The sequence below is a fragment of the Hemicordylus capensis genome, chromosome 1, assembly GCF_027244095.1.
Source record: "Hemicordylus capensis ecotype Gifberg chromosome 1, rHemCap1.1.pri, whole genome shotgun sequence".
Taxonomy (NCBI): domain Eukaryota; kingdom Metazoa; phylum Chordata; class Lepidosauria; order Squamata; family Cordylidae; genus Hemicordylus; species Hemicordylus capensis.
Window position 1 is genome coordinate 119,693,797 of NC_069657.1, and position 20,741 is coordinate 119,714,537.

General features: G+C 43.5%; 1 protein-coding gene across 5 annotated transcripts in view; it reads left to right on the forward strand.

Annotated features, from left to right (window-relative positions):
- Positions 1-20,741, forward strand: part of TRIM66 (tripartite motif containing 66) — a 105,237-nt gene that overhangs the window by 49,706 nt on the left and 34,790 nt on the right. For all 5 annotated transcript variants that reach the window (XM_053285320.1, XM_053285319.1, XM_053285322.1 and 2 more), the window contains exons 4-10: positions 1,507-1,639; positions 5,257-5,373; positions 7,376-7,490; positions 8,182-8,328; positions 10,647-10,764; positions 12,391-13,322; positions 18,427-18,570. In XM_053285320.1, the coding sequence (XP_053141295.1) occupies positions 1,507-1,639; positions 5,257-5,373; positions 7,376-7,490; positions 8,182-8,328; positions 10,647-10,764; positions 12,391-13,322; positions 18,427-18,570 (1,706 nt within the window). The remainder of the gene's footprint in view (positions 1-1,506; positions 1,640-5,256; positions 5,374-7,375; positions 7,491-8,181; positions 8,329-10,646; positions 10,765-12,390; positions 13,323-18,426; positions 18,571-20,741) is intronic.

A 20,741-nucleotide genomic window follows, 5' to 3' on the forward strand; every position in this document is an offset into this window, starting at 1 on the left:
CTGTGATAACGTGCAATCTGGAAAGCACCCAGGGGGAACAGCTGGGAAGTGTAGTATGGGTGCCTTCCCCAACTCCTTTCTAAGACTTGGTTGTCATTTTGTATGGGAGGATAAGTTGGCTTAGAAATTCAACCATTCAATCAATCAATAGGTATTATCTATAGGTTGCCTGATGTTTGTTTAGAGAATCACTCTAGAGCAAGGGTTCTTGAGATCCAACCTTGGGTCATCAGATGTTGCTGGACTACAATTGGACATTGTGGCTAGAGATGATGGGAGTTATAGTCCAACAAAATCTGGGGACCCAAGGTTGGGAACCCCTGCTCTAGACAATGCCTCTTGCATTGCCTAGAAGAGAATTGGGGAAAGTGCTGCATTTCTGTGGACTCACATGGAGCCACCCTGTCTTTATCTGCCATCTGACCTAGCCCAATGTGGCAGTAGGGATCAAGAAGGCCCGTGCTGCATTGAGTGCTTCATGCAAACAGCTGCACTCCCCTCTTCCTGCCAGTTTTCCATAGTTCATTCTGGAACATGATGGACATGGAAATTAACAACAAAACAAAACATATATTGACATTTGATTTATGTCAACGTTCACATGAGTGCTGACAATCCCAGGTGAATTTTATGAATGTCTGCAAATAGATATATTTCCACACTTTTTAGACTTTCAACAATCTCTCATTTAGGTGACTGTCAGTATCCACTGACATTTCACATTTTCAGTTCAAAAAAGAGTATCTGGGATTGTCAACATTCACATGAAATTCTTGACCCTGACTGTGATGTATAGATGAACATGTAACTGCTACATATTTATCCTAAAGTAAAGGTAAAGTTGTGCCTTCGAGTCGGTGTCGACTCCTGGCGATCACAGAGCCATGTGGTTTTCTTTGGTAGAATACAGGAGGGGTTTAACCATTGCCTCCTCCCATGCAGTGTGAGATGATGCCTTTCAGCACTGTCCTATATCACTGCTATATAGGTGTTCCCCATATTCTGGGAAACATACCAGCAGGGATTTGAACCAGCAACCTCTTGCTCACTAGGCAAGTCATTTCCCCGCTGTGCCATTAGGTGGCTACATATTTATCCTAGCTTTCCTTTAAAATGGTTATAGCAGCATATATTATACTCTCTCTCTCTCTCTCTCTCTCTCTCTCTCTCTCTCTCTATATATATATATATATGTAGTAAGAATACTACAAGTAGGGGAAGATTATTGAAACCCATGGGGTGGGACATGGTGGTGCAGGTGCTTTTGGACTGTTTTGTGAGCAAAAACATGAATGCGATAAACTTGCCTTAGAAAGAATAAAATAGCCAAGAAACATGGGATCTTAGAGCATGTTCCAGAGCCTGTGCCAGCATCTGTGTGAACTGCTGAAAACAGAACAACTTTGCTTATGATACCATACATAAGAGGCACAGAACATGTGAAAGATGCAACATGTATTATTATTTATACACCCACAATCACTTTGTATTAATCCTGCTTTTCAGGGGCAGAAGTGGGAGCGAGTGAATTTCCTTTGTTTTGTCCAGTGCACAGTCAAGAGACACTTAAAATGTTTTGTGAGACCTGCGATGCTCTTACTTGCCACTGCTGCCTTTTGGCAGAGCACAAGGAACACAGGTACTAAATATTTATTGTTCATGGTCCTTCATGTTGATCTGCACGGGAAAGTATAGCTTCCTTATGGTCTAGGAAGATTCTAGCTGTATCATATCATATCATATCATAATCATATCATTATCATATTTATCCACGTCTCTAAGCTGTCCAAGAAGTCATCAAACTAATGTAAAAATGTAGCATTCCAGTGACACTCTTACTTGGGAATAAGTATCATGGAACTTATAAAATGTTGGACTAACTACCCAATAAATATGGACATGATTGGGCTTTGAGCACCTTTTATATCTAATTCTAACACAATAAGTATTAGTACTGTTGATATAGGATATAATTTGCAAGAAAAAATGAATGTATAAGCCAATCAATGAAGCTTTTCCATTGAAGAGTTTTAAAAACAAAACGAATACATTTACCTGTTTTTCTATTGAACTTTTTAAAAACTTCTTCCACTGCCCTAACCAGTCCAGACTAGTCTTCTTCACTCTCCTCCTTTTTTGGAGGGGGGGAGTGTGAGATTTTTGTCTATCATTTCCATTTTGTAGGCAAAACACTCACAAGGGAAGGAGAAATTCCAATATTCCAATATCCCTGTTTGGTAAGAATCATTTATCTTAACAATCAGTGTTAATTCAGTGCATTTATCTAATTATAGGGGCATGGTAGTGTCCCTATATTTAAGGTGAGGTGTAAAAATATTCTATCCCTTATAACTCTGAGACTAACTATTGATAATAAAATCTTCTCACTTTGAACATCTTGGAATTTGGTATACAGTACATAAACTAGGTGACAAGCATCACCATTTCTTCTATTTGTAAAGATTCTTGAAAGATGACCAAGATACAGTATTTTCAAAATGTCAGTGGGGTTGGCAATTATGCTTTCATTTGGCATAACACACCTGTCCTTTCCCCCCTTCTCTGTTTAATTCCTTTGAAATATTCAGGTCAAAATTTTAGTTGTGCCTTTTGACTGATTAAAAAAGAAAGAATAGGTGAGGTCAATCCCCACTCCCAATATGATTCCCCCTCAGAGGATTAATCCTGGATTACAGCCCAGAGCAACAAGACCAGATTTAGCTGGGCAGCTGCCAAACGGATTCCAAACAGGCATGGCCTTGTGTTGCAGGCTTTCTTATATAGAGGGAAGGTAGGTCCACTCAAACATAACAATTCCTTCCCAGGGTACAAGTAAGAACAGTCCACAGTTCTCACTTCCCCTTCCCAACAAAAAGTAACTCTTAAAATAAAATTGATTTCAGCCTCATGTGTGAAAACTACTGGTTTCCTCAGTTCTTCAACATATACTTGTTAAATCCTCTTGTATGAAATTGTAGAAGATAGTGAGGCGAGTCTCACGATCAGTGAGACTCGCCAGAAGGGGGTTTGCGGGGAGAGCGGGCTTAGCCCGCTCTCCCTGCAGAAGATCGGAAGGCAGGCCGGGGCGGCTGGATCGGCCGCCCACATGACTGCTGGCTCCGTCATGGAGCCAACGGGGGCTGCAGGGATTGGGGGCCGCATGGCCCCCGGAATTTCCAGGATGCATCCAGGAGAGACGAGGCTGCTTGCAGCCACCCGGTCGGGGGTCTATTCATGTGTCACCGCATGCCGCGGCAACACACAAGCAAAAAGACATGGTTAACGGAGCGCTCTCTCTGTTAACCTCATCTTAGGGGAGGGGTATTTTTGAGGGCTAGCTGCCGGGAGCCACTCGGTTCCCGTTGCGGCACATGACCGCCCCAAAGTGGGCTAGGCTCCCTTTAGCCTGCTTTTGGGGGATCATGAGAATAGCCTCATTGATTAACAACAGGAGGTAAAGTTGGCTCTATAGGAGTTTCAAGAGAGTTTTAATAGCAGTGGTATTAAAATGAGGAACACAAATCTGATCATGCAGCTTAGGAAACAGTTTTAGGAGGAGACACAGCATTAAAATAAGGTGTGGTCTATATTTGCCTAGGTTCTGGCAATTCCAGTCCACAAATTATGATGCTCAGATTGTACAAAAGCTGTTGAGATCTTGTAGAAAGCTTTTGGCAGACTAAGGCTCTGTTCAAATATGCATGTTCATCAGCTAATGATTGCAGTGACTGGAAGTGCCTCCAGGGTATTTTCCAGACTACGAGATTTGCGCCGGTTAAAGTGTTGCAAAGTGTGATGGTATGAGGCATCATAGCTTGAAACCGCGAGTACAGCATTTCGCAATGAGATTTTCAATGCATCGTGATTGGGTTTTGACTGTTCATATTGCCCACCACTGCAGCGGGTTTTCCAGGCAGGGGTGTCCATATTCCACCTGAATCACATTCACTGCTCCCTCCTCCTCTATTTTGGGCCAATAAGGTCGCAGAGGGGGCAGGGAATCACTGACGCTACTAAATCTTTTTTTAAAAAAATTCTTGGTGGCTTTATTAAAAGTCACCAGCAGGGGCGCAGCTCCATCTGCTCTGCTTTGTGCTAACAAGAGCACCGGGAGCACATGGGGCATGATGACAGATGGACCAATGGTCTGACTCTGTATAAGGCCAATTCCCATAGGAGGAAATATGTTTTTCCCAGGAAACATTAATGTGTCCGAAAAATAAGCCTGATGAAAAACAAAAAGCAATGGCGGGGAAAGCACTGCTACAAAATGAGAATTTAGTTGCAGCATTGCACCTTGCACAAGCGATCCCACAAAAACAAACAAACAACAAACAATGGTGGGGAAAGCACTGCTACGAAATGAGAATTTAGTTGCAGTGCTGCACCCCTTGCACAAGCGATCCAAACAAACCAACCCCAGACTACAGTGGTTTGCTGAATGAACCAGCCAATCAACAGTGCACAAAACAGGAGGAAACATGAATGTATCCAAAAAATAAGTCTGATGAAAAGCACAAGCAAATGCGTTCGAAATCAAAAGCCGAAATCGGGTTGCATCTTTGCACAACAACCCGCGTGAGGGAAAAAATTTCATATCATGGAAAGATTATTACATGGACGAGATGGAAAGGGGCTCTAAAAATCAACAAATCATTGCACTGCAATTTGCACTGTCCACACCACACCATGCTGCAATGCATAAACGACGGGGCAAGCCTCCTACAATGGATACAGCTACTTTCCTGCAACACATATACAACATTATAGGGCTACAACACATCAATAGAATCCAAAACAAGGCACTGGAAATATGAACGGCACCCTGCTGACAGTCCAGAGACCATGATGTTGAAACACGGGCAATATGGAGTTTCACAACTTAGTAGACACGTTGTGAAACTGTTGCAGTGTGTAATGTGGAAAACACCCTGGTGTGACTTGCATGTGTGAAAGAGCTGTTGTAGATCAACTACAGATAGAATTTTCCTATAAGAAGTTTTCAGACAAATTCCCTCCATTTGTATACCCATAAGTGTTGGAATTTGAATTCATTATCTCTCATATCCACAGTGAGATTCATGACCATAGACTCATCCATGGCCATAGACTCAACCATAGACTGACAAGCTTCTTGTACATATTTACTGTATGTAGCTGCCTTATTCTTGGCATTGCTGGGATTTGGGTCCAGGACCACTCACACTTTCTTTATTTGTCAATGAGGGAAAAACACAAATGTGTCTTTTTTTCTAGGTTCAGGCATCTTCAGGAAGCTTTGCAAAATCAGAGAGTTATCCTGGAAACTGTAACCACTAAAGTGGAAGAGAAGAAAAGTGGAGTGCAGGTCTCAGCCAAACAGATAGAAGACAGGTAACTTTGGAGACATCTCTTTCATAAGAAAGTGAATTCTGGTAAGAGTCTCTTCCACTGGAATTTTGCACCAGTAGTAGGGGATAATTCAAATGGCCACTGAGGAAGTGGTAAGCCATTTTCCCTCTCAGACTGCATTGCAATTGACACTTTTTAACCTGCTATGTGTGACATCTCCTCTTCTGTGCCCAGATCAAGCCACTTGTATGATTTAGTTAGTTAGATATGGTAGATCTTCCAAACAAAGAGGTGTAGCTTTCCTACTCACGTTCTCCCACGCACACTTTTTACTTCTCCCATATCTGGAGTGGTAATGGACATGAGTAGAGTAGAGTTGATTCCATGTGTGAAAGTGTGCACCCTTGCTTATGGAGGGTCTGCTCTGCAGATGCAGTAGCAATGAATGCTTTTTTGTCTTGTTCTGCAGCATGCTGCGTCACCTAAGGAAGGTGGCCACCAGTTTGTCTAGCAGTTGTTGTTGGGAAGGAGGGTGGGGAAACATCCATGACCATTTTAGCTTATTTTAGGGAGGTAATTTAATATAGAGGCTGTTCTCACGAGCAGCCAAGCCCGGGCTTGACTGCCCGAGAGAACCGCTGGGATCTGTGTGGATTGCGGTGGTGCTGGTGCACCAAACCCAGTGCCACAGCCTGGTTCTTAGCCAAGGCTAAGGGCAAAAATGCACCCATAACCCTGGCTTTGGACTCATGTGTCAGTGCGAGCTGCTTGCAGCTCATGCTGACACAGACATGGGTGCCTAGCACACCTGTCCTCTGTTGTGCTCGGCGTGCAGTACATAGTGGGATTCATGGAGGCTGGGGCAACGAGTCCCAGCCTCTGTTTACCAGCGCAGCCAGGAGCAGTGCAGAGAGTCATCCACACTACTCTCGGCAGTGCGGGTCATGTGAGTGTGTGGCTTGCATGCTTCCTGGGCCTGAAAGGGATATCTACGGGAAGTCAGGTTGAATCCTGCCTTCCCCACCACCCACCCGACCACATGCACAGTTGTGGGAACAGCCCCTTAGTGTACAGAGGAATTGTGTTTAGATGTGAAGCTGACTACATTGGTTTGGCCGCTGCCAGTCTTAAAAGGATGCTGTCTGGCCAAAATATCCATCTGAGCACCGTGGTCAGATACAAATAATACAATAATAAATATTTCCTAATTAGCTGCCAGTGGATATACTCAATTTTGTAGTAGATAGAACAGCTATTTTTTAAAAAGGTACAAAAATAGATATATAAATTATCCTTAATGCTGAAATGCCATTGCTCAGAAATTCAGCATGACATCATTCCTAAAAGGTTTTGCTATAATGTATTATTAATCAGCTAGACAAATGTAATAACTGCTTTTTCAAGAAACTTGGCTAAATAAGCTCAAATAAGGCAGTACTGAGTGTAGCCGTGTCTCCCCAGTTCAGTAAAACTCTTATGCGATGTTTTAAGGAAAATCCTAAAGTTTTGTCCAAGAAACACAGCAGCAATATACATAGGCTTAAAATTAAATATTCAATTTGTCACAGAGATTAATGCCTGGGAAGATAAAAGCTGTGTATAAGTTGGTTTCTGTGACTGACATCCTCAATAATTATGCAGAGGCATCGAGTGAAAATTGCTTCTGTAGCATTTAGTTATCGAGAGTTCTGCTCATGGATAGTGGGACAATTTTTGCCAATCTCCTTCCCCTATAAGCTCTCTTTAACACACACAATAGGTCTTGAGGGTCTGTGTGACCCTCAGGGACATATTTTCACATATTAAAGAGCATTTCCAGGGGAAGGAGAGATAGGTGAACATTGCCGCCCCCCCCCCCACTTTGCACAGTGGGATTCTGGATTACTGAATGCTGCGGAGGAGCTTTGCACAGAACACCTCTGCATAGGTATTGAGGATGTTGGCCACTACTTTCTGGCCCAGCTGATAGGCTGTCAGTCAAGCTGTCAGCCTACCTACCTATCTTTCTATCTATCGTGAAGTTTTAATGTCTCTCTTTTTACAGATTGTTTGAAGTAAAACACCTGCAAAGAAAAGTGGAAAATCAGATCAAAATGGCCAAGATGGTTCTGATGAATGAAATAAATAAGCGAGCAAATGTTCTCCTTGAACAGCTAGAGGTAAGTGAGTAGGCTCCGGAAGCTAAAACAGATTATACCATGCATGTATAAAAACACAATGAATTCACCAGAAATTTATTTATGAATTCATTGGCCAAGGACTGCATGGGGTTGAGAAGACATGAAGGAGAAGATCCATCCCCAGGTGATGTAGAAATGTCTGGTGGTGATGGGCAAACAGGTGGCCACTCGCTTTTCACATGTATTCAAGGACACTCGGCTGAGTGCCTCGTGTGCTAGCACCACCTGTGAGGCTCCTTTCATGATGTCAGTAATGGAGGTCAAGTGGGACACTAGATCTACACTAGAACATCGTTCCTGATCAGGAGTAAGAGAAGATGGCTGACGTCTAACCCCCTCTCTTGTGTGCAGAGGCCTTGGGTTCTTGTCTTTCAAGATGCAGGGTTGCCTATGGTCACAGATTAACATCTACTTGTTGTGTCCTTGGTCCTCTTTCTTTACAACCCACTGCAAGTCAACCCAATGCCATTGATTCCAGCAAATTATTCAATAACAGGAGATACCAGTCTTTTAATTTTGCTCTTCAGTGTGATGTTATGAGAATGTAATTCTTTAACTAACTACTAATCTAGATTGCATCTTTTTGTGCCTTATGCTAAATGGAAGATTTTAAAAAAAGAGAGAGAGAGAGCTACACTTAGTAGTCCATTCTGTTTCTGATTATTGACAGAGAATCACCAGTGAAAGGAAGCAGAAACTGGAACAACAGCTTCAGGGCATCGTGGTGTTAAACAGGCAATTTGAACACGTGCAGAACTTTCTCAGCTGGGCAGTGTGCAGTAAAAACAGTGTTCCATTCCTCTTCAGTAAAGAACTGGTAAGAATAATGTTTCCTGTAATAATAAGAAAAGGAAGCAAACTGAGAAAGATAAGTCCCCAAAGAAAAGAGGGCAAAAAACTCATTAAATTTCCTCAGTACCATCCAAGGCTTCTAAGATTGCTTCTAGGGATTACTTCCAGAAACCAAAGCAAGTGAGGGGGAAGGTACCTCCAAGGAAAAGATAATAAAGAAGGGGTTAGGAACTATTATTGCTATTTTGGAGCAACAGTTGCAGGTGTCCTCCTTCTTACTCCCCCACCCCCGATGATCCCTGCACTCATGGTCGGGCGGTGGGAGGAAGGCGGGGTTCAGCCTACCTTCCGCCAGACGACCACTCCCAGTTCTGAAGATGCCACACGCCCACACGGTCAGTGCTGCCAGGTGCAGTGCAGATTAATCTCCCTGCTGCTCCTGGCAGCACAGGTAAATAGAGGCGGCCTCTATTATCCCAGCCTCCAGAGATCCCACAATGCACTACGCGACATGTGCAATTCATTGGTGGATTCCCCTAAGAGACTGGCTGGAAGCAGAAGTCGCCCGGGTTGAGGCTTGCTCTCTTAACTTTGGCTAGCAGCTGGGCTAAAAAGTCGGGCTAGGCAGCACTAGCCCACCGGGATTAGGCCCAATCACGGTGGTTCTCATGTGCAGCCTAACCCAGGCTGGGCGTCCCTAGCCCGGGTTAGGCTGCATGTGAGAACAGCCTCCTAATCTTTATGTAAATTGAGGGTATTTATGGTGCTAAATCAGTACATCAGTTTCCTACAAAACTATTAAACTGGAGGCAGCCTAAAACCTAGGGGTGCATATTCATAGGAAATTATCTTGTGTGCCACACATTGCTTTTGTTCTAATGCAGTGGGGAGAAATTGGGTATCTTTTATCTGGTGCTGTGATTCACTTCATGCATGCCACACAGATTATTCTGGTTCCACAGCTGCTTTCATGGGTGAGGGATAAGTGCAGACTGAAGGCTTGGAACATAAAACCATTCATGGATGTATTTATTGAAACCATGTATTAATCACCTTTCTATCGAATAGGTAGCCAAGGCAATGTACAAGAAAGAAAAAACTATAAACCATCTTACCATACTGCAACTACAAGTGATAAAAACACAAAAGGCACACATGTGGACTGCAGAGAGTAAATGCCCTAAATAAATACGATTCTCTCAAAAGAGTCTTGTGCAATGGATACCTTTACACCTTGCATAATTAGGGCTTTTCTAGATCAGTCTGTTATGAATGTAAAAGCCCATAGCTGTAACTGGGTTTCTGAAGTTGGCTTTAGGTTGCTCCCTACTAGTTTATGGGGAAATCGCATCTGAATATCATTTTGGATGATGAGGGAGAGGTTTGGGACGTTGGTAAAGCTACCAAAGGCTTGTTTACATACTTGAAGATACTGAAGTTTCTCAGTATCATTACGCTAATCAACTATCTCCATCTAGACAGACAAGGAGGTCATTCACATAGCGGGGTGGCGGGCGGGAGTAGGGGAAGGCTTGTTTAACTCAACTTCTCTGCAGACGGGCACTTGGCCTTGCTGCGAGCGCAGATCACTGTCCCAGATGATCTGGGCTGCATGGGCACAGCATGCAGCTCCAGAGGCTGGGGTGACATTGTCCAAGCCTCTGGAGATCCTACAGTCCATCATGCAACACGCGCAATGCATTGGGGGATTCCCACAAGAGAGAGCTCCCGTTTCTGTGTGTGGCTGGGCTGGAAGCAACCCGGGCTTGCTTACAGAAGCAGATAGTCTGGGTTAAGGGTGCTCTTGCTCCCTTAACCTTGGCTAACAGCCGGGCTGAAAAGCCAGGCTAGGTGGCACTGCCCTACTGGGATTGGGTCTGATCCTGGCAGTTCTCATGTCCAGCCTAAACCAGGCTGGGCTTCCCTAGTCTGGGTTAGGCTGTGAGTGAGAACAGCCTCAAGTAATTCTAGAGTGTTTCAGCATATTTCCCTTGTATGTCATCTCAGGCCAGATATACAGTAGACCACCTATCCCTTTAGGTAACTCTCTCCTCCAGTTACCCAGTTACACATCTCGTTATCCAAATCTGCATAGCAGACACACAGCACTCCAGCTATTGTCTGCATGCAAGAAAATTTCTACCTTTGTAAAACTCAAGATCCAACTCAAGAGCCCCTGATTTTGTTCACTTTAGCATGTGATTCTCCCCTGACTACGTAAGCAAATCAAGGATTATCCCAGAATAAGAGAACGTGCAAGCAAGCCTTATAAGTCTTAAGTCATAATCAGCCCTAAACATAGATATTCTTTAATTCAAACAATTTTTCTTGCTCTGTTATCAGATTGTGTTTCAGATTCAACGTTTGCTAGAAACAAACTATACTACAGATGTGGGTCCTCCTTGGAAGATCAGATTCACATGGGACCCATCTTTCTGGACCAAACAGCTCTCCAATTTAGGTAAACAAAAATTGTAAATAATTTTAGGATCCTGTTGAACTCTCATCTACGTCTCTCTCATATAATTTGTGAGTATCGTAGTCTTGATATATTCTTAATAATGAATTTTTTCCAGTGGTAACACAAGAAGTGTATGAAGTTGGAAATGACCATGTAAATATACAATCACTTTGTTTTTCAATCAGTTCAAAACCTGTGCATTCAAAATGGCATTGTAGTAATTTACATATGTGAAACACCATCACGAGAAGATTTTGTGAAAGTGCTTTTATGAATGACCATTTGGGCAAAAGTTCTACAATCCCCTTTCTGCTGACTATTGTCCTACCAAGTCTTTTTACAGAGCTTTTAAAAAAGGTTAGCCAGATGCACCCGCCTCTCAGACATTTTGTTGCTCCAGATTCCCCCTCCTGACCTTTCACAATGAATAAAGCCATGTTCCTGAGCTATTTTTCATTCCCACTCTTGCTCATTTAAATGTAAAATCTGACAAACCCAGCTGTTAGTAATGTGCATAAACAAGGAGCTGAACTGAAATGGTTGGGGTGTGTGTGACTCAATCAGTCTATCTCTCCATCTATCTAATGTGTAGACACCCCCAAACGTCCATCTCTGGGCAGTTCACAACATAAAACAAATTAAAAATATCAGGAGCCTGAGTTCTTTGAACCCATTTGCTTTATTATAGCTACACCCTTGCCTCACATAAGGAAGATGAAGCAAGAGCATTGCAAGGCCCAACACACCTACTTTCTCCACAACTTATGTAATGGCCTTATTAACTGATACGTATGCAACAGGCATATGGCAAGGGACTCCAATATAGCTTAAATCTATTTTACTCTCTTTTTCTTGCTCTCTATCCTAAGGCTCAGGAGCTATAGAGAGCAAAGTAGCACCCCTCCCAATATGAAGCTTGGTGGAAATAACTGAAGAAACTTGTTTGTAGAGCAGACCATATTTCCATTGCTAGCTAAAAGTATCTGAGAAAATAAAGCTAAGAAAACTCATCTTCCTTGTGCTTCATTTTGCCAGAAAATTCATTCTCTGTGGGATTGTATGTTATTAGTTCTGGAAAAAGTAGAAGACCATTAAATGAAAGCATTTTGCTTGCTTTTTGCAGGGGGAGAGGAAAAACAGAGATTAGGGAAGTTCAACAGGTACAAAGCTGTAGTTTTACGGAAAAAAGTCCAGCACACTTTGGCTATCAAGTGCTGCTTCAGAGGCAACTATCTTTGTCTGGAATTCTTACAGAGAGTAAAGCCTCATGTGCCATCTCCTGGATACCAAAGGACCTAGACCAAGGGTTCCCAACCTTCGGCTCCCAAATATTGTTGGACTACAACTGCCATCACCCCTAGCCACAATGGCTGCCATTGTGACAGGGAGTTATGGGAATTGCAGTCCAAAGTTGGGAGACCCTGGTCTAGAAGGTAGCACAAGAAGCTTCACTTGGTGTAAGAATGTCACATAAAATGAAAGGCCTTTGAAAAAGCTTTTGATAATTGAAATGCAACCCCAGACAAATGGCTTCCTATCACTGTTGAGATTTCCCCCCCTATTCCTCCCTCCCCCACCACTTTCTGGTGCTGCCCTCCATTTCCCCTCCTTGTTTGCTTTTTGCAGGCCACCTGTCAATGGAGGGGGGACAAATCCTTCACTCAGATGTACCTGCCTATGGAAGCATGCAAGGAATGCAGCCTGCTTTATATCATCATCATCATGGACACCACTCGCCAGCTCCACAGCATGACCCTCTCAGTCATCAGGGACACCAGTTTCAGCCTCCTGTTCATTGTGCTACCCAGGTGTGTTGCACCCATTGTCTTAATATCCCACACATGAATAAAGGGCAATTTCCTCATCAAACCATGAGCCACCCTCAGACTTTCCGACAGCCTCCCGAAGTGCAGCATCATCAGCATCAGCAGCATTTCCCTCCTCAGTATAGTCTGCAGCAGCATGAAAGAGAGCAGAGGTGTGCCTCGCGGCCCTTGAAAACCATGCAGCCTGGCTTAGAACAGAAATCTCACCAGGAGCATGACAATGTCTCCGCCAGGGTGGGGCAGCATTCCCAAGAGCAACTGATACACCAGGCTACACACCCTGTTTATCCTCTTCCACCTCAGGATGACCAGCCAGATCAGGCTGGCCATTCCCAACAGCTGCCTGTACAAGCTGCTCTGCAAACTCCAACAGTGCAAGTTCAGCTTGGCCCTCTCCAGAAGCTCAAGCTGAATCACGGGCAGCAGACACAGCCGCAGGAGCAGCCGCCACCACCGCTGCCACTGTCGCCACCGCAGCCCTCGGCAACGGGCCCGAACGAGAAGGCTCACGAGCAAGTAATCCAGCAGAGTCTCGACATCATGCACCACCAGTTTGAACTGGAGGAGATGAAGAAAGATTTGGAGCTGCTCCTGCAGGCTCAGCAACCGAGCCTGCAGCTGAATCAGACCAAACAGCCTCAGCATGTTCAGCAAACCATTGTTGGACAGATAAACTACATTGTGAGGCAGCCGGCTCCGGTTCAGCAGCAAAGCCAGGAGGAAGCACAACAAGTGAGCATTTGAGATCTTTCCTCTTCTTTGGGCCAGTTCAGATGATACTTTAAAAAACATGTGATGAGTATATCTGTGGGGTTTTTAAGACCATCATTCAGATGATGCTTTTAAATGCTTGATTAGCATATCTATAGGTTTTTTAGCCACTTGGAAAACAAATTGAGATGAACAAAACTGATGTAAGTAGAATGAATGATCCTATACTGGGCTCTGCTGTGTTTACAATTCAGCACTCCCCACAAATTTTGAAGGGGGGAAATGCCAGTTAGCAATACCGATGATCTTCTAATCGCATGATAGTGAGTACTCCACATTTTAAATCCTACATTGTTTCTTGTATTTAACTCCTGAGTAGACGATGTATGTTTTTCATTCAGATGATCATTTGTACCTATGTAGAGGAATCTAATTACATGTTGGAAGTATTGTCTAAACTGGCCCTTTTTAGTGACTGGAAACCAATTCAGATCATTTCCTTCTTTTCTATCATGTTGGGTGGTGTTTGTATTGTTGAACATTTAAGCCCCAAGTTGTGATGGAGAGAGGCCATATAAAACTCCTCTTTAAAACAAATAGAGGCAAGCAGATTTGTAATATAACCTTTTAAACCCGAAACAGCTAGAACACCTTCACCAATATGAGTCTGCCCAAGCACTCTGCTGCAGCTGCCACTGCCTTCCAATATGCAATTGGTGGTAACCTGGGACAGAGTCTCCGCAGCAGTGGCAGCTGAGTGGTAGAACTCCCTCTCCCTGAAGATCTATTTAGCACCCTCGTTGTCATTTTCCTTCTTTGGCTTGTAAAGGCCCCTCTTTTTAGACTAGCCTCAGTGGCTCAGTAGTCTATTGGGGGCTCCCTACTGCTGTGAATTTTTAGCTGTGAGATTGCCTCAGGGTTTCATTGTATTTTATTGCTTATTTACTACTACTACTACTACTAATAATAATAATAATTTTAGTACATTTATATACTGCCCCATACAAAAAAGTCCCTGGTATAAAACAATTAAAACATTAACATAATTAAAACAATTTAAAATACAATAAAAATGCTAAAATAGAAGTTTTAAAATATATACTCTATGCTGCTTTGAATGTGTTACGCACACTGGGCTGTTGCTCTCCACTCTTCAGTTTACCAAATAGCTGCTTCCTGCTGGGTTACCTTGACTGGACTGAAACCAACCTGTCTTGATTGAATGGAAACCAACCTGCCTATGACTGGTTTGCCAGTCTGTCTGTGACTGGACTGAAACCAATCTGTCATGATTGAACTGAAAAACATCTGTCATGATTCCTTAATCAAACCATACAGACAAACCTTGTTACCCACAGATCCAGCATCCATGGCCCCACATCTCTGCGGTCAGGAAACTTACACCCAAGCTTGGCATATTTTTTTGGGGGGGGGGGAATGTGTGTATCTGTGGGTCAGGGGATGGCCGGAAAGGCTGACATTTTGAGTGTGGGAGCCATTTTGTGGCTTGTTGTCATGGCCCAGACCTCTGAGTCAGAGGAGGAGCGGGAGGACTTGGTTGGGAGAGCAGGCTCAGAAGCACAGCAGGAGGACCTGGCTGGGAGAACAGGCTCTAGAGCTGAGGTGAGGCGGCAGCAGACAGGGGAATCTGAACAGCTGGCAGAGATGAGGGCTGAGGAGACTGATCAGGAGGAAGCTGGAATTTCACCTGTGTTAATAAGACAGCTCAGTGGGAGACACGCAGGCACAAGATCTCACAGAAGGGGAAATAGAAATGCTGAATCAAGAAAGCCTGATTGGCTGCCGCTTATCTCGAGCCCTATATCAAGCGGACACTGTTCCTGAGACGGTAGTGTCAGCAACGTTGCCTTCCACAGACCGTGTTCCTCATACTTAGAATTGTTCACCCTTTCTTGTTTCAGCCTGTCCTTGTTCTGTTCCTTCCTTGCTCCTTTGTTTCAGTTATTGCTCAGATATGTTAGACGGGGGTACCTAGTTTAGTTTCAAGGGACTTTCTTTTGCTTATACTACTTTATCTTTGACAGTCATTCTTCGCTTTCGTCCATGCAGCTAAGCTGCTACTCTTATCTACAGAATTTCGATCTGGACTCACAGAAGTAGAGCTGGAGGGATCGTAAATCCTGTCGGGTCAGCTGTGCCAACAGATTTACGACACTTGTTCAGTTAAAAAAATATTTACCCATGAAAAATAGTGCAATAATGGCAAAATTCAGACTGGGGGGGGGCATTGCTGGATTGCTAGAGGCCCACAGAGCATGCTAGGGCACTTTACTTTGAGTTTTTGCCTTTCATCTCTCCCCCGCACCTCCCAAGATTTCCAGTCCTCCAGGAACCCAATCCCCACAATTCCACAGACTTTAATGTCTCTATATTCACAGTTACGCTATCCAAGCTAATTGCGGAGAATGGCACTCCCATAAATACCAAGGTCCACCTGTAATCAGAGGCTTCACCATTGTATCACCGGATTATAGCCACGGTCTTCACCAATGGATCTATTAGACTATAGCTGGGCTTCACCAGTGGGAGATCAGACTATAGCCTCAGACTTCACTGATACCCAAATGACTGGCTTTGGTCCTCACCCCCTTGGCTGTCAGACTTACTTACTCCCTATGGTGGGGGGAGGTTTGAATGTACCAGGGAGAGGTACCTGGAGGACCTTGCCAGCTAGTTGATTAAGTAGTCCATATAGTCACCACCCAATAGGCTCAAGGGGTTTACTCCCTATGGTGGAGGAGATTTGCCTACTCTTTTACCTGGAGACTTCACCAACCAACCCTAGTTGCTATTTTAGCAGGGCATGGGGCTTGCTCCTTGTGAGGAGATTTACCTACCCAGCCTATATGCCAATGTTCCTGCAGATCAGTATGCTCCCTCAATGCAAGAGTTGAGAGAGATCCACCCAATGGATGTGTGAGGAGACACAGGGAACCAAACCAGGAATGTCTTTTTATATTTTACTTAAGGAAATAGACTTGGAGAGGTACGATAGTTATAATGTCCTGGCAAGCAAAGCAAATTTGCCTAATTAATACAAGCAGGGTACCTAGCAAGGGAAGGGGGGGAGTGAAAGTGGAGGGGGGGGCAGGATAAGTCCATTACCAAAGGTGCCGGGAAACCAATTGATTGGCCAGAGCAAGCTTTCTCCCAGTGATTGAAGATGCTAAGGTTTGATGAGAAGATGGGGTGCACGATGCTAGGGTGTGGGGACACTAGAGCATTGGAGAGGGAGAAGACACATCTTCTGGACCTTCCCTCTGAGAGTTGAGTCTGGAGTCTTCTGCTTTTATATCCTTCTTAGTCCTTGACTGTTCTTGGGGTTAGTCCACATATCCATCAAAACATATTGTTATGTCAACTTCGACGCCATCTGTCTGGGCTTGTGTCTTCATATTCTTCAGATGTTCTCCCTCATCCTGTCAGCATACACAGCCTTTATCTTCTGCACCCCAAGATGTTCAGATATGTTGTTGCCACTTTTCTCTTAACACAAGTCTTTGGCCTTGGTGGTTAGACGCTAATTGGTAAACAGCCATCACTTTCCCTTTCTGGTCCTTTGGTCACAAAGTCTTTATCAGACTTTAAAAATGGAAATTTTGAAATTACAATTATGCTAAATTGCCATACAGAATACATATGCCAGGTGTCCTGAGTAAAATAAAGTAATACATACTGTATATTATAAGTAAGTTTACAGAATTAAGGTCATTATTTCTCTATGTGGGGCTAATACATAAAAGTAGCTATCTGGTACCCTGCTAACCTAGCAGTCCTCCTGCCATGGTTTTTTACCTACCAAGATCATTCATAAATCCGTCAGCACATTCAGTGTCTGGTGACCTTGATGTAGTTTCCTCTTCCACAGTTGCTGACACACACAGGATAGCTATAATAGTGAAAATGATTAAAATAAAACAGCAAAAACTTGCAAAAGCTGGGGTACAGCATAATACAGTGGCAGTATAGCCATGAAGACTGGGGCATGCGTAATAAATGCCATTTCTGTAAAAAACCAGATTATAAGCTGAATATACAACAAATGTTGAATGTTTCTGTGTCCTGGCTAGACTTAAGAATCTGAGTGCCCCCCTCCCCTCAGTGAAGCAAACAAAAGCAACAGCAACATCCATTTTAATAATTTATTGTATTTATTTAACATATTTTTATAATGCCCAAAACTTGGGTCTCTGGGCAGTTTACAGAGATTCAAAATGAAGTGCCTGAGGAAATAAAAAAGTCTTCACCCCGCACTGAATTCTGAGGTAATTTGAACAGCTGGTTCAAAGCTGTGGTGCTGCCACTGAGAAAGCCCTGCCCTGAGGTCCCCTCTAAGATTTTACTGCATGTACTGAAGGGCCTTGGAGCAGGGCCTTTCTTGAACTTCTGAAGGAATGGGGAAGTTCATATGGATGGAGATATTCCCACAAAAATGCTTGACCAAGGCCATTTAGGAATGTGGTGGTAATAACTAACGCTTTCAGTCAAGATTAGTGGCACATAGGCTGCCAGTGGAGGCAAGCTAATGCAGCCATAATGTGCTCTCCTCCAGCCAGCCCCTGTTAATAGGATTAAGCCTCTGAATATGCATATGTACACATCTATGCAATTAAAACCGGGGGGGTGGGGTGGCGTGTTCCTTCAAATTGGCGATGTGGCAAAGTCCCCCAGACAGGCTCAGAACTGGTTCAGAAAGCAAAACTGTTTTCACAAAACTTGGAAACAGCTTGGTTTATTCTGAGTCCAGCTGACCCTATCATGCCCATCCCTAGTTACACCATCAGGAATGCAACTGGATCCAATCCCTCTTCCATCCCCCTAGTAAGCCTCCAAGCTGTCTTTTTCACACCTATCCATCTGCTTGCTTGCCTCCCTGCCTCCTTCCAAACCTTCTTCCAGTAAAATCATAGCTGGAGAAGAACACTTGGGGCTTTAATGCTCACCTTGTATTTGAGGCAAGCATTATAAGCTACTGCAAATCTTATTTCCAAGCTAGGAAATACAAAACTCGGCAACATCATTAATTCAAATGAGATTGTCATATCGTAACGTATTTCCCAAAGTGATCTTGTTAATAAATACATTCTGTGCTGCTTTATCGTAGGTCGGCGAAGATTCCATGGAACCAGAAGGTCAAAAAGCAGTGCTCCCTCTTGATAAAAATGTGATTCCACCTATACCACAGCCATTAGAAGAAACTAATGTCAGTATTCACTCCCCAGAGAGTACTTTGAATCCAGTCAGAAAGGTACACTTTTAAAAAATATTTCATTAGTTCTATATGGCGCCTTTAAAGATTTCCTGGCCACTTCTGCAGTTTAACAAAAATTAAGGTCAAGAGGGCTTTTGATAAATTGTGTCTTCATTAATGCTATTCTTCCCTGTGAAACCCATATCTTTGGGACACATTGAGCAGGTCCATACATGGACCTAAATAACCTTTGAGACTCCCATGCTATTTATGTGTGCATCTGATCTTTGCTAATGTAGTAGATAATTTGGGAAAGAGGCATTTTAATGCAAATTAGCTTTCTGACAAATGCACCTCCTCCATTTGCATTACAAACTGTTGACCACCAGGCAATGCTGCAAGAGACACATTTTTGGTTAGGGCTGTTTCATACATGACATTTTTACTACATGAGGGAAGGAAAAGATCCCCGTGTTCACCATGTCATGCACATGTCTGCTTTTCTGTGTCCACATGCTGGAAAGCCACCAGTTGACAGCAGGCTCTCAAAATGTGGCACTTGCAAAGACAATTGGTGATATCAGCAATGATATCATAGAACAGTAGCCAGTCAGGAAGAATGACTCAATTACCTTGGGGACATGTTGTACTGTTGTTGAGAGCTGCATAGAGGCAAGGAGGCAGCCCTATTGTTATGATTATGGAGTGTGGTCCTACATTGTCACAGGGTTGGAATTCTCTCAGGAAACTTTGGCTGAAAGTTTATACCCATAGGGTATATCTGTGGGATGTGAGACTGCACATAAGGGCAGGGACATGGCTAGTTAGTGGGGATTCCCCCAGTGCTCTGCTGGAGCGGACAAGTATACCTGAAGTGTTGGAGATGAACTTCCAGTGCATGGACCTTTTGCACCAACTGTCCTAATGACCACTAGGGGCATTGAGAGTAGAGATAGTGAGTAAGGGTCTCCCTATCTGTCCCTACTCTGTGCCCTGAACTGACTCTGCAGCACTTACTGTGCTGAGTCACAATCCTTCCTTTCTTCCTAGAGAGCAGATGGAAACCTCCCTCTCTCTCCTTACCTATCCATTATGTAGTCCTTTAGATTAGATATAGGTCTTTCCTATCTAAGAGTATTTAACCAATAAATATTTAGTGTTTAGTCATACAAGGATCTCCATGTCTTTTCTCTAAATAGCTGCAATATCCGAACCATCCTCTGCTACCTACTCTGTAACTGGAGTGTATGCTCATTCCTTAGTGCTCTGCTGTTTTACCTATTGTGGGTAAAAATCAACAACCTCTAACATGAAGAGAAGGAGGCATCACCCTTTCCTCAAAGAAAGGGTGATAGAAAGCTATCACCCTTTCCTCAAGCCAAGGCCTGGTGGCAGCTGTTCCCCTGCCCTAACAGGTCAATCAACACATTTGTGATCTTCACACAAGATACTGTATGAGTGTGTTTTTATGCATTTGTGTAGGAGAAAATATCATGTATGAAGCAGCCGTTAAGCTGCTGGAAAAATATGGATCTTTAACCATCTTAGGGTTTTTCTTCTTTTTCATGGGTCCAAAAATAAAGCAAATACTTTTCTTGTGATCTAATAGGTTTTGCTAAGAAGCTGAAAGGACTCGGGTAAAAATGGCAACTTAGCTTCACTACATTGATTCTGATTATAGCTCCAGTCCTAGGGATGCATGATGCAAATGTACATCATACACAGTACTGAATGCTGGAAGCGTGCTTGCTTAGCTTGGCAATGCAGTGCTGCCTGCTTTTGATCAACTCTGACCCTGAGTGTAGTGTGATACGATTGCTTTTATGGTTGGAATTGCAGCATTCCTTATGTTTCAGCCTTATCCCTGATGGTTGGACTATTTTGGCCCCATTTTCCTTTCTAGGAGCAGCTTAGGCCCAGCTTATAAACTTGTTACTCAACTCAACCACCTGTTATGAGGAAGAAATGCTTCCAGTGACAAAGCAGGGAAGCTTCACAGAAATTGACAATTATTTTCTTTTAGGGCATACATGGTTTAACATAGCTATGTGTGGATATGTGGCTAGCAAACAGTTTTGGACTTATTTGGGAGATTGGTTTAGGACACTTGACCTAAGGGTGTGAAAATATGTGTTCTTGTTGGGACAACTGGTGGAATAATGGTAATTCCATTACGGGACTTATGTGGTGTATTCTGTAAGTATATTCTAGCCTGGCAAATTCTTGGA